General features: G+C 34.9%; 1 protein-coding gene across 1 annotated transcript in view; it reads left to right on the top strand.

Annotated features, from left to right (window-relative positions):
• The window catches only part of TEX11 (testis expressed 11), a 319132-nt gene that overhangs the window by 287747 nt on the left and 16681 nt on the right, over positions 1 to 14704 (top strand). The window contains exons 25-27 of the mRNA XM_072744060.1: positions 3796 to 3945; positions 5530 to 5638; positions 6549 to 6669. Of these exons, the coding sequence (XP_072600161.1) occupies positions 3796 to 3945; positions 5530 to 5638; positions 6549 to 6669 (380 nt within the window). The remainder of the gene's footprint in view (positions 1 to 3795; positions 3946 to 5529; positions 5639 to 6548; positions 6670 to 14704) is intronic.

Below are 14704 nucleotides of genomic sequence, written 5' to 3'. Positions count from 1 at the left end.
CTAGTTGGCTTACAGTGTTTTCCTTTTTTTAAATTTCCTTATTGATCTTCTGTCTAGTTGTTTTAAGTATAATTCATTTTTTTGAAGTTTAAGAACATCAACTACTGATAATGAACACTCAACTACCAATAATCGCCTTAAATATAAATGGTCTAAATCAGAGGTTAGGGTACTTTTCTTAAAGTTCCAATAGTGAATATTATAGGCTAGCATGTCTTGGACACTACTACTCAACTCTGCCATTGTCACAGGAATACATGGACCATCTTTAAACAAAGGACATGATTGTGTTCAAACAAAACTTTATTTATTTAGTTTTATTTAGCCAGCCCACAGATTGTAGTTTGCTCACCCCTGGTCTAAACACACCAATTAAAAGATGAAAAGTGTCAGATTGAGTTAAAAAATCAAGACCCAACTACATACTGTCTACACACACAAAAAAAACCACTTAAATATGAAGACATATGCAGGTTAAGAATAAGAGGAATTGAAAAAGATACACTATGCAAATGCTAATAAAAAGAAAGCTGGAATGACTTTATTAATATCTAGCAAAGACAGCTTAGAACAAGGAATATTACTCAGGATAAAGAGAGACAGTGAAAAAGTGATCAATTAAACATGACAAAATAACTATCCTAAATATGTAATGTACCTAACAAAAGAGCTTTAAAATACATGAAGCAAAAACTGATAGAAATGAAAGGTGGAATAGGAAAATCCATAACCACAGCTGGAAATTTCAATACTCATTCCTCAGGAATCAATAGAATAGGTTAACAGATAATCAGTAAGGATGTAGAAGACATGAACAACACTATCAACCATCTTGACCTAATTGACATTTATAGAATGCTCTACCCTATAATAGCAGAATACTTACTTCTTTTTTCAAATGCACACAAGAACATTCATCACCATTGGCCATATTCTGAACCATAAAATAAACTTCAAAAAATGCAAAAGTATTGAAATCATACAAAGTACTTTCTCTGACCGTAATGGAATTAAATTATAAAACTATAATAGAGAGCCATCTGTAAAATTTCCAACTGTTTGGAAATTAAACTTTTCAGTAATCTAATGGGTCCAAGAGCAAGTCACAAAAGGAAATCAGGATAGTTTGATTGGAATGAAAATGAAAATACACATATAAGAATACAGCTAAAGCAGTGTTCAGACAAAAATTTATTGATTTAGAAAAAGAAATTCTCAAATAATCTAAGCCTTCACCTTAAGAAACTAGAAAAAAGGGATGCCTGGGTGGCTCAGTGGTTGAACGTCTGCCTTCAGCTCAGGGCATAATCCCAGGGTTCCAGGATCGAGTCCCACATCGGGCTCTCTGCATGGAGCCTGCTTCTCCCTCAAGAAAAGAAGCTAGAAAAAATAGCAAATTAAAACCCAATCAACTAGAACAAAGAAATAAGAGCAGAAATCAATAAAATTTAAAACAGAGGTGCCTGGCTGGCTCAGTTGCTCAGAGTGCAACTGATCTTAGGATGTGAGTTTGAACCTCACATTGGGTGTAGAGGTTACTTAGAAATAAGTCTTAAAAATAAAAATAAGTTAAAACCAGAAAATAATAGATAAAATCAATGAAATCAAAAACTATGTTGTTATTGTTGTTGTTTTGAGAAGATAAGTACAATTGAGAAACCTCTACCCAGACAGATAAAGACACAAATTAACAGTATCACAGATAAAAATAGAGGGTACCTGGGTGGCTCAGCCAGTTAAGCATCTGCCTTTGGCACAGGTCATGATCCCAACGTCCTAGGATCAAGTTCTGCATCAGGCTCCCTACTCAAGGAGAGTCTGTATCTCCCTCTCCCATGACCTCCCCTGCACATTGCTTGTGCTCTTTCTCTCTCTCTCTAAAATAAATGAAATCTTTTTTAAAAATGAAAATAGAGACATCACTACAAATCCTGCAGACATTTAAAAAGATGATAGAGAATTATTCTGAACAAGCTTTATGCCTATGACTTTGACAGTTTAGTTGAAATGGACAAATTCCTTGAAAGTCACAAACTAAACAAAGCTCCTTCAAGAAGAAATAGATAATCTGAATGTACCTATTGAATTTGTAGTTTTAAATCCTGTAACAAAGAAAACTCCAGTAGGGAATTCTACTGAGCATTTAAAGACATAATATCAATTTTATACAGACCCTTCCAGAAAGAAGAGGGCATACTTCTCAGCTCATTGTATGAGATCATTTTTACCCTGATACCAATACCAGACAAAATATGAGAAAAGTATGGACCAATATTCCTCATGGAAATAGCTGCAGAAATCCTCAACAAGATATTAGCAAGTTGAATTTAGTAAAATTTAAAAAGGATTATAGACCATGGGATGCCTGGGTGGCTGGGTAGTTGAGTATCTGCCTTTGGGTCAAGGCATGATCCTGGAGTTCTGGGATTGAGTCCCACATCAGGCTCCCTTCATGAAGCCTGCTTCTCTGCCCTCTGCCTGTGTCTCTGCCCCGCCCCCCTCTCCGTGTCTCTCGTGAATAAATAAAATCTTAAAAAAAAAAGATAATACACCATAACCAAGTGAGGTTTATCCTAGGTTCAACATTGTAAACTCAGTTAATTTACCATACAATAGATTAAATGAACAGATTGAACATCCATTTATGATTTAAAAAGAAACTGAGCAAACTAAAAATAGTAGGGAAGTTTCTCAACCTGATAAAGGGTATCTACAAAAATAAAACTACAGTTAATATATTTAATGATGAAAGACTGAGTGCTTTCTCTCTAAGGGCAGGAACAAGTCAATAATGTCTACTCTCACTCCTGTTCAACATCATCTTAGAAGTCCTAGCCAGTGCAATAAGATAAGCAAGAGAATGGAAAAAAAAGTGAAAAAGAAGAAATAAAACCACCTCTATTTGCAGATGACATGATTGTCTACATAGAAAATCCCAAAGAATCTACAAAAAAAGTTATTGTAATTAATAAATGAGTTTAGTAAGTTACAGAAAACAAGGCCAAATATTCAAAAATCAGTTATAAAAAATCAATTATATTTCTGTGTACTAGCACGACATTCAAGAATGGACAATAATAATCAATAGTGAAAGAAATCAAAATAGTTAACTCTGCTAAGGCAATATTGACTTGGAAGGGAGCACAAGTTGTTGGAAGTATTCTGTATCATGATCTGGGTAGTGGTCATGGTTTAAATATATATAAAAATTCAACAAGGTTCTTGTTTGAGATTAACATGCTTTATTCAATTTATTGTATATTTACTATACCTCAAAACTTTTTTTTAAAAAAGTTCAGTCTAACAAGGATGCATGAAAACCATCTCATACTGTGTGGTATATGCCATCTGATACAAGTTTCTGCCCATGGTGATACCCGAGAAATATTGTTGACTGACTAAATGAAACAATTTGGAAACTCTCTTTTACTTTGCTTAAAATAAAACCACAGTTAGTTTATACAGTACTGTATTTTTTGGCTAACTCAGTCATTAAAGTGAGGCAGATAAACATTGGATTCGGATTAGATAGTAACAGGACTTTTTCAGGCTATTTTGGAACATCATGGCAATACTTTCAGGAAATGTAGGCAGTGCTACTGAATGCATTATGGGGTGCACAAAGTGTTGATGAGTTTATAGATTTAAAAATGTAAAAATTCTGTATACAGAAGCTAGGACAACCTTCAGATTATAAACAGAATTAATTTTCCTCAACAGAAAAATCCCAGAAGAGAGATTAGAATAGAATAATAAAATGTAAGTAGGGATAATATTGCGTTTTTGCCTCCTTAGGGGACTTCTCAAGTGATCCATGTGAGACATTGCTTCTGCTGTATGAGTTTGAAGTTAAAGCCAAAATGAATGATCCATTACTTGACAGCTTCCTGGAATCAGTATGGGAACTGCCTCATTTAGAAAGTAAAACATTTGAAACAATTGCATGTAAGTGCTATATTTATGTTTTTGGAAGATTGTTATCCATTTAGATTGTACTACTTTTTGTTCTCTCTGTTCTTTATTCTTTAACTTCAGGTAGGAAATGCTTCCTTATAGAACTTTGTTTCTCCCTCTCTAATGGCATTCTTGAACTTTCGTGTATTATAATCACTAATGCATTTATCTTTTTCTTTATATGAGATGCTCGTTGGGTCATGAAAAATAATTGCTTGTATATGTTGTACTTAGAAACCCGAGTAAAGTGCATTATCCATAATAAGTGCCTATGCTAGGTATGGAATTGAATTATGTAACTACACAATAGGGGGAGCTTGAATTTTAGAAAGTTAGTTTTATTCAGCTAGACAGAAATGATAGTCAACTGCTTCACTAATCAAAGGTGATGCAATCTTAGCAACTTATTAAAGTGTACAAAGAGGGTACCTGGCTGGCTCAGTCAATAGAACATGTGACTCTTGATCTTGGGGTCATAGGTTTGAGCCCCACGATGGGTATAGAGACTACTTAAAAATAAAATCTTAAAAATAAAGTGTATAAAATACTAGTAATGCTTTTAACATAATTGCCACTCTCAAATTTCTGATTCGGCTATAAGTAAGTAGTATTTGGGGTCCCAGAACCTTATAGAGATATGCTGCAGGAAATGGCCTAATTATTTTCCCTTTTTTTCCCAAACTCTTACCCTCCTTTGGAGCCTGTATGTGGTTAATAAAGTTATTACATAGCCCCAAGTGCACAAAGGTCACATTTGCCTTTCCTTATCTTGCAAGACAAAATTCCTAGAGACAATGAGCAGGTGGTCTATCCTTTATGGACATGTGATGGTGACCACTTCTTATATAATGGATCTTCAATTACAGAGGTCTGGTAAATGTATTTGGAAGTTCTAGGGCTTGTTATCTCTGACACTCACTCTCATGTCAAGTGTTTCCTGTTTTTAGCATCAGACCAAAAGAATATATTGCAGTATAAATCTGGTTTTGATTATTGCCCTTTTGCTGATCTACTTTTTGTTTCCATCCTTATGTGCCCTTCCTTGACTCTGGTTCATAAGATTATTGCTTTACGTATGTGGCCATGTACAGGGTCACAGAAACAGTAGGCTGTCTATTGATGTCTGTGGAAGAGAAGATGACCCTGGTGACCCTACCATGTTACTGTGCCCAGAATCTATAAACTATGTCCAAAAGCTACCATGGATTCATCATTCCATAAAATAACATTTTTAAGAGTTTTTTTGTCTGTTGATTGGTTTGTGTTAATCTGTTCCAGGCCAGTTTTATTAAAGAGAGCAAGTTGTAGCCTGAGATGAAAACTGATAGGGGCAGCCCAGGTGGCTCAGCGGTGTGGCGCCGCCTTCAGCCCAGGGCATGATCCTAGGGACCCGGAATCGAGTCCCGCATGGGGCTCCCTGCATGGAATCTGCTTCTCCCTCTGCCTGTGTCTCTGCCTCTCTCTCTTTCTCTCTCTCTGTGTCTCTCATGAATAAATAAATAAAATCCTTTAAAAAAAAGAAAACTGATAGATGAGATTATGGTGCTCATAGCCTTTTTTCTTTCCTTCCTATAGCATTAGCAGTGGAAATGCCTGCACACTATCCTTCCATTGCTCTGAAGGCCTTGAAGGAGGCTTTATTGCTCTATAAAAAGAAAGAATCAATTGATGTTTTGAAATACAGGTTAGTAAATGTAACTTAACATTGAATCTTAGGTTTTTTGATAGCCAAAAGAGCTATAGTCAATGCTCCATAAATTATCAGTCATATTCAACTAGTCCAACTTAAAAGATGATCAGGGGCATGCCTATAACTCCTGAACTCAAAAGCCCTCAAAAACCGCTCCATATTTAGAGTTGTATTATAGACCAAGAATTAATTAGCTATGTGAAGGAGTCTGGATTTCCCAAAAGAGAAAGGAGCAAAGCTGTTTCTTTGTGTGAGACTATGTATACGATAAAATTACTAAGTCTCTTTCAGAGATTAATACAACAAACACCAATGTATTCACCACCCAGATTTAACAAATGTTAACATTTTGCAATATTTGCCCCAGGTGTTTTTTTCTAAGCACTTTTCTTTAAGGAACAATAAGTGCCATACATCATAATACAAAATGTTATTTATTAGAGATTTTATGTTTTCTATGCCTAGACATGGGGGAAAATGATATGTGATTTTTCTATGGAAAACTTTATTACAGTCTTTCTTTTCTGAGACATGAGAGACAGTTCTCCTGGAATTATTCCCAGTTTAAATCCCAAATTCCCTTGCCCATCTGAGGGTGTAATGAGATGCTTTAAAGTGCCTATGGATTGAACCAACTCATAAAATACAATAAACAGCTACAACTCCTTAGTGCAGGAAACTAAAAAACATGAAAGACGACCATAGGCATAATAAAAAGGATTGGTCAGCCCCTTTTATAGCTTCAAAAATCTGTCTTCTGAGGTTGGAGGCCAGATAAAAAGGAGAGAAGAACAGAAGTGTTTTGAAGCTCGTAGTCTGGGATGAGGTCCAGATTTTACTTATCTTAGCTATGAAGCCAATGATTTATTTCCTTATGGGATGAGTTTTCTCATTTTGATTTCAGCAAATGTATGCACAACTTGATTAACCTGTTAGTGCCAGATGGGGTACCAAGTACAGAACTCTGTCCCCTGGAAGAAGTTTGGGGTTATTTCGAAGATGCTCTGAGCCTTATTAGCCACACCGTAAGTCAGTGATATTAAGCTATCAGCTAATTTTAAAGAATTGTCTTCTGTGTTAGAAATTACATAGAATAATGCTTTCTAATATGACTTGTAGGGTAAATAAATTCACATTACAATATACTTACACACTAAAATTTCCCTGGGTTTATAAAATGTAAATAGTTAAAAGTAGAAAATTTCTGATACAAGTATACTATGGATTTTTTTTTATACTATGGATTATTAAGTGAAAATAGCAGTACCACCTGGCATTTTAGATTACTTTGTGTTTTCAAAACCTGGTGAAATTGTTACTTCTCCTGTGATATTAACCCTTTGAAAAACCTTTTTCTTAAAGATTTTATTTATTTATTCATGAGAGACAGAGAGAGAGAGGCAGAGACACAGGCAGAGGGAGAAGCAGGCTGGCTCCCTGTGGGGAGCCTGATGTGGGACTCGATCCCAGACCCCGGGATCATGACTTGAGCCAAAAGCAGATGCTCAACTACTGAGGCCACCCAGGTACCCCCACCCCCTTTGAAAAAGCTTATTGTTATTCCTTCCATTTCTCTGAGGCAGGTAATAGAAAGAACACTGAGGACCAATTTTTGTCCCTCTTCTGTTGATTTTTTTTCTTTTCAGCACAGGTTTATTCAGTGATTTTTAAAATAGCTTTATTGAGGTGTAATATACATACCATGAAATGCAGCCTTTGTATGTATACCATTTGGTGATTGTGGTAAGTTTATAGAGTTAATGCAACTGTCACCACGATCCAGTTTTAGAATATTTCCATTACCCCCAAAGTTTCCTCTCACCTATTTGCAGTCAATCCTTGTTTCCCACCTTAAGGCCCAGGCAACCACTGATCTGCTTTCTATCTCTGTAGATTTTCTTTTTCTGGACACTTCCTATGAATGAAACCATGTATCTTGTGACCTCTTATGCCTGGCTTCTTTCAATTTAGCATAATATTTTTGAGGCTTATCCATGTAGCATGTATCAGTATTTTAAACCTTCCTATTGCTGAATAAATAGGATATAACCATATTAATGGTATCCATATACTTAATGGATATATCACATTTTCTTTATCCACTCACTAGTTGGTAGACATTTGAGTTGGTTCCACTTTTTAGCTATTATGAATAATACTGCTATGACATTTGTACACAAGTCTTTGTGTGGACCTGTATTTTCAGTTCTCTTGCATACATGAATTTCTGGGTCATATGGTAACTTTATGTTTAACTTTTTGAGGAGCTACAATCTGTTTCCCAAAGTGGTTGCATTATTTTACATTCCTACCAGCAGTGTATGTGGGTTCTAATTTCTCCACATCCTCATCAGCACTGACTATTGTCCATCTTTTTCATTATAGCCATTTTTTTTTTCATTATAGCCATTTTAATGGGTACACAGTGGTAGCTCATTGTGGTTTTGATTTGCATTTCCTTGATGGCTAATGGTGTTGATAATTTTTTTATGTGTTCATTGACCATTTGTATGCCTTCTTTGGAAAAATGTCTATTCAACTATTTTCCCATTTAAAAAATTGAGTTCTTGTTGCGTTGTAAGAGTTACTTATGTATTCTAAGTACAAATCCTTTATCAAATATACAATTTGTAAATATTTTCTCACAATCTTTGGCTTGTCTTTTCATTTTCTTAATGATATCATTTAAAAAGAAAAAGTTTAAGTTTTGATGAAGTCTAATTTATCACTTTTTTCTTTTATGGTTCATGTTTTGGTCATGATAAGAAATCTTTATGTATCTCAAATTTTGAAAGATTTTCTCCTGTATTTTCTTATAGAAGTTTTTATACATTTATCTCTAACATGTAGGTTTATGAGCCATTTTTAATTGTTTTGTTTATGGTGTAAGGTAAGGATCTCTTATTTGTTTGGTTTTCCATATGAATATCCCTCCTGTGCTGTTTGACTTCCGTTTTCTCAGTTGTAGGAAGTAATACTTACTCTGACTCTCACAATGAAGTTTTAAAGATCAATTAAAATAATATGTATTGTAAACTTCACAGCTCATACACATGTAAAGTGGTATTGTTATTATAAAGAAGCTATAAAATGTTAAAGTTAAATTGCTTCCTTAAGGTCATATTAAAGTCATTATTTGAGTTGATGTTAAGAACTGAGGATCCTGGGATCCCTGGGTGGCGCAGCGGTTTGGCGCCTGCCTTTGGCCCAGGGCGCGATCCTGGAGACCCAGGATCGAATCCCACGTCAGGCTCCCGGTGCATGGAGCCTGCTTCTCCCTCTGCCTGTGTCTCTGCCTCTCTCTCTCTCTCTCTGTGTGACTATCATAAATAAATAAAAATTAAAAAAAAAAAAAAGAACTGAGGATCCTGACTCTGCTTTGGGCTCAGTTGCCTCTTCATATAAAAATATGTACAAACCATAGCAGATGGTGGAACAGTATAAAAGGGTAACAACCTGGTACAAACCAGCATCAACTTCAAAACCTAGAATTCTCCCCGAGCTATGTAATTATGACCTGTGTGAATTTTATTTTATTTTATTTTAATTTAATTTGTATTTATTTATTCATGAGAGAGAGAGAGAGGCAGAGACACAGGCAGAGAGAGAAGCAGGCTCCATGCAGGGAACCCGACATGGAACTCCATCCCAGGTCTCCAGCATCACGCCCTGGGCTGAAGGTGGCGCTAAACCGCTGAGCCACCTGGGCTGCCCTTAAGTTTTAAAAAAACATTAGCATTGGGAAGAAGAGAAAATTCTATTTCTAAGCCATGAGCCTCATCTGGACCTTCAGATGTGTTCACCATAGTAACTAATACAAACTAAAATTAAATTGTACTGTAAATCCAAATTGATCTATTTCCATAGTCTCTATATAAGGCCTAAACTACTCTGAGTATTTTTTTGCCACTTTTATTCTATCTATTACTGTTTCATCTCCCTGGTTCTTGGATTTCCTGCTAGAGACATTAATGTTTTTCTACTTTTTTGACAAGTCTCACATCCATTGTTGCTCATCCCCTGAAACATGGTGAGATAGTTCATTTCTTATGCAGAGATTAATTTAATAATCCTGTTGGCTCCTTATATAATATATGTTGCTTTTTCCTGTTTGATTGAATGTGCTATGTATCTCTTTTGTTTTAAATGCCTGGAAGAAAATTCTGCCCTTGGTTGACTTTTATAATGACCAGTTAGTCATTCATTATTTATTGAGCTATTTATCAAGTGCCTCCATACTCTGGCAAAATGGCTGTTGCACAAATATAAAACCTCACATCTCAAAGTACCTTGCTTTACATTTTACAAAGCATTCTTACATCCATTATTCCATACAATCCCTTCCCCCACCGCCAGCAATAGTGTGGAGAGTGCTGTTATTATCCTTGACAAATCCTTACAAGTGAGGAAATTTTTAAGTTTGAAAAAAAGTCAAGTTACCCTGTTGGTGGTATCATGGTGAGCATAGCTGCCTTCCAAAAAAAGTCGAGTTACCAATGTGACTAAGTTCATTTGGATAATGGATGAGAGTCACGACTAGAACTCCAGTCATCTGACCTTCCTTCCAGGGCTCTTTCCACCAGAACACACATCTTTACCTGCTCTTGCTAAGATTCAGTTCAAAGGAGAGGCTCAACTTGGTATTCAGAAGCTACTGCCAATGAAAAATCAGGAAGGATAACTGACTTGTGTGCTTAAACAGACAAGCCTATATATAGTAGGTTCATATTCTAGATTATCTTTAAGAGAAAATAGATTGCTCTGTTTTTTTCTTAATTGAAATTTTATTTTGAAATAATTGTAGATTCACATGCAGTTGTAAGAAAGAACACAAGAGATCTTATATATGCTTTTCCCAGTTTCCCCAATGATAACATCTCATAAAACAATATCACAACCAGGATGTTGACATTATTAGTCAAGATACAGAACTTCTCCATCACAAGGATACCTCAGTGTTGCCCTTCTCTAGTTCCTACCTACTTCTTTCCCACCCCAGGTCCTCCTTAATCCCTGGCAACCACTAGTCTGTTATTAATTTCTATAATTTTGTCATTTCCATAGTGTTCTATATATTGATCATACAGTATCTAATTTTTGAATTTTGGAATCATATAGTGTACAACATTTTGAGATTGGCTTTTTCAGTCAGCGGAATTCTCTGGAGATTCATCAAGTTACAAGTTGTTGCGTGTATGCTTGTCATTGTTTTTTATTGCAGAGTAGTATTCCATGCTATGGATAAACTGGTACTACAGTTCACTTAACCATTCACTCATTGAAGGACACCTGGGTTGTTTCCAGTTTGGGGTTATGACAAATAAAGCTGCTGTAAACAGGCTTTAGTGTGAACGTGAGTCTTCAGTTCTCTGGGATAGTACCTAAGAAGGCAATTTGCTGGCTCATATGGTAATTGCATGTTTAGATTTTAAAGAAATTGTGTCCAGAGCGTCCATAATTTTTTACATTCTTGCCAGAAATGTGTGAATAATCCAGAATCTCTACATCTTTGTTAGTATTTGGTGTTGTCACTATTGTTTTTATTTTAGCCCTTCTGATAGGTGTGTCACAAATCTTATTGTGGTTTTAATTTGTGTTTCCCTAACAGTTAATGATGCTAGCCATCTTTTCATGTGCTTATTTGCTGTCTGTATATCCTCTCATTGAAATGTCTGTTTGTATCTTTTGTCTATTTTGTAATTGGATTGTTACTTGTTTACTGTTAAGTCTTGAGAGTTCTTTATATAGTCTACATTCTAGTCAGACATGTGGTTTGAAAATATTTTCTCCCAGTTGCAGCTTGTCTTCTTATCAGCTTAACAAGGTCTTTCACAGAACAAAAGGTTTTTTTGTTTTTTTGTTTTGTTTTGTTTTTTTAAAACGAAAGTTTTTAATTTGTCCATTTCATCAACTTCATCTTACTGATCCTACTTTTGGTGTCAAGTACATTGTAGAACTCCTTGCACAGCTACATCCCAAAGATGTCCCCTGTTCCTCTGTTGTTGTTGTTGTTGTTTTTTAAGTTTTATAGTTTTCTGTTTTACATTTAAGCTTATAATACACTTTAAGTTAATTTGTGTACGAGGTGTGAGATTTAGATTACGGTTCATTTTGCCTATGCACGTCTATTGTTCTAGCATCATTTTCTTGACAATGCTGTCTTTCCTCCAATAAATTGCTTTTGTACTTTTGACAGCAATCAGTTGGACATATTCAGGTGAGTCTATTGCTGGGCTCTATATTCTCTTCTCAAAGTGTCTATGCCTCTGCCAATATCACACAGTCCTGATTACTGTGACTATACACATAGTCATATGGAAGAGGAAAACATTTACAGTACTATACTGAATGTATCAAAAAAAATCCGTATATAAATATACCTGTAACGTTCAAACCCATGTTGTTCAAGGGTCAACTGTATAAAGAAATACAATAGATTTTTGTGTGTTTGTCTTGAATCCTACAACCTTGCTGAACAGACTCATTTCTGGGATTTGGGGAGGAAAGATTCCTTAGGATTTTCTATGTAAACAATTATGCCATCTGCAAATAGGGTCAGATTTGCTGTTGATTTGCTGTTTGGTTTGTTTTAGGGTCTTTCTTTTCTTTTTTTATTGAAGTATAATTAACAAAGTGTTCATTTCAGGTGTATAATACAACAATACAGCAATTTTATGCATTACCCAATGCTCATCAAGATAAATGTACTCTTAGTCTCCTTTCTGAAATAGGGACAGTTTTATTTCTTCTTTTCCACTACATATGCCTTCTCTTTCCTTTTCTTATTGTACTAATTAGAGCTTTCAGCACTATGTTAAGAGTGGTGAGGGTGGGTATTCTTTCCTTATTCACTATCAGGGGGAAAGTATTCAGTCTTTCACCATTAAGTATAATGTTAGCTGTAGGTTTTTGTAGAGATTCTTTATTAACTGAGGAAGCTCCCCACTCCCATTTTTTTTCCTGATTCCTATAATGAATGACTGTTGAATTTTGTCACATGCTTTTCCTGCATCACTTGGTATAATCAAATGACTTTTCTTCTGTATAATATAGTGAACTACATTGGCTGATTTTGAATGTTAAACCAGCCTTGCATCCTTGGAATAAACCCCACATGGTCATGGTGTATAATTCCTTTTATATATTGATTAATTCTATTTTCTAATGTTTTTATTAACGATTTTTCATCTATATCTATGAGGGATATTGGCCTATAGTTTTCTTTTTGTATACTGCCATTGTCTGCTTTTGGTATCAAGGTAATACTAACTTATAATAATGAATTGAAATATGTTCCCTTCTCTTCCATCATTTTGGAAAAGGTTGTATAGATTTTATGTTCATACTTTTCTGAATGTTTGATAGAACTCTCCAGTGAAATTATCTGGGCCTGAATATATTTTTAAGTGTTGTTAAATTACAAATTCTCTTTCCTCAATAGTTACAGAGCTGTTCAAATTATCTATTTTATATTGGGTGAGTTGTGATAATTCGTGTTTTTCAGTGAAGTGACCCAATTTATCTAAGTTGTCAAGTTTTTGTGTATAGCAGTCTTTGTATTATTCCCTTATTATTCTTTCAATATGTGCAGGGTCTATAGTGATATCCACTATTTCATTAATTAGTCTTCCCTTTTTTTTCTCTGTCATTCTTGGTAGAAGTTAGTAAGTTTTATCCATCTTGTCAAGGAACCCGCTCCTCCATTGATTTTCTCTATTTTCTTTGTGTTTTCAGTTTTGTTGATTACTGCTCTTTATTATTTACTTTGTTCTACTTGCTTTGCACTCAGTTTGCTCTTTTTCTAGGCTCCTTAGATGAGAACTTAGATTATTAATTTGAGACTGTTTCTCTTTTTTTCTAATGTATGTATTTTAGGACTGTAAAATTTGTAAGGAAATGTAAATTTCCCTGTCAGGGATACCTGGGTAGCTCAGCGGTTAAGCATCTACCTTTGGCTCAGGGCGTGATCCCAGAGTCCCAGGATCGCGTCCCACTTCGGGCTCCCTGCATGGAGCATGCTTCTCCCTCTGCCTGTGTCTCTGCCTCTCTCTCTGTGTCTCTCATGAATAAATAAATAAAATCTTAATAATAAAATAATAAAATCTTAAAAATTTCCTTGTCAGTACTACTTTAGCTGTATCCTACAAATTTTGCTATGTTGTATTTTCACTTTCAGTTATTTCATTCTATTTTATTTCTCTTAAGACTTCCTCTTCGGCTCATGAATTACTTAGAAGTGTGTTTAGTTTCTAAGTGTTTACAGATTTTCCTATTATCTTTCTGTTATTGAACCCTAATATTATTGCATTGTTGTCAGAGAACACGGCTTGTATGATTTCAGTTACTTAAATTTTTTGAGATTTATTTTATGGATTAGCATGTGATCTATCTTAATATATGTTCCACAAACACTTGAAAAGAATTGTATCCTGTACTGATTAGGAGAATTGTTCCATAAATATTGATTAGATCCCACTGGTTGATGGTGTTGCCAAATTCTTATATATCTTTGCTGACTTTCAAACTAGTAGTTCTGTTACTGGCTGAGCAGGCATGTTGAAATCTCAAACTACAACTGGAATAATTTAGCTCTCCTTTCACTTCTATTGGTTTTTCCTTCACATATTTTGTGACTGTGTTGTTAGATGCATATACATTTATGATTGCTATATCTTCTTTGTAGAGTGACCTTTTTATCAGTATCTTTCTGTTTATCTGGTGATTTTCTTTGCTCTCAAATCTACAATCACTAATATTAATTTGCCACTCCTGTTATCTTTTAATTAATGTTACATGATATATTGTTTCCATCTTTTTACTTTAATCCTGCCTATAATTGTATATTTGAAGTGAATATCTTGTAGACAGCATATACACAGCACATTTTTTAGTCCACTTTGCTAATCTCTTTTAATCAGTATATTTAGATCACTAATCTGTTAGAGCATAATCTGCAACTTCATTTTTTTGTTTTGTTTGTTTTGTTCTCTCTGCTTTTCATTTCTCTTCTCTCTTTCCTGCCTTCCTGTGGATTACTTGAACATTTTCTATAATTCCATT

Source organism: Vulpes vulpes, chromosome X (assembly GCF_048418805.1).
Source record: "Vulpes vulpes isolate BD-2025 chromosome X, VulVul3, whole genome shotgun sequence".
NCBI classification, from domain to species: Eukaryota; Metazoa; Chordata; class Mammalia; order Carnivora; family Canidae; genus Vulpes; species Vulpes vulpes.
This window is presented reverse-complemented; position numbering and strand designations above follow the sequence as displayed.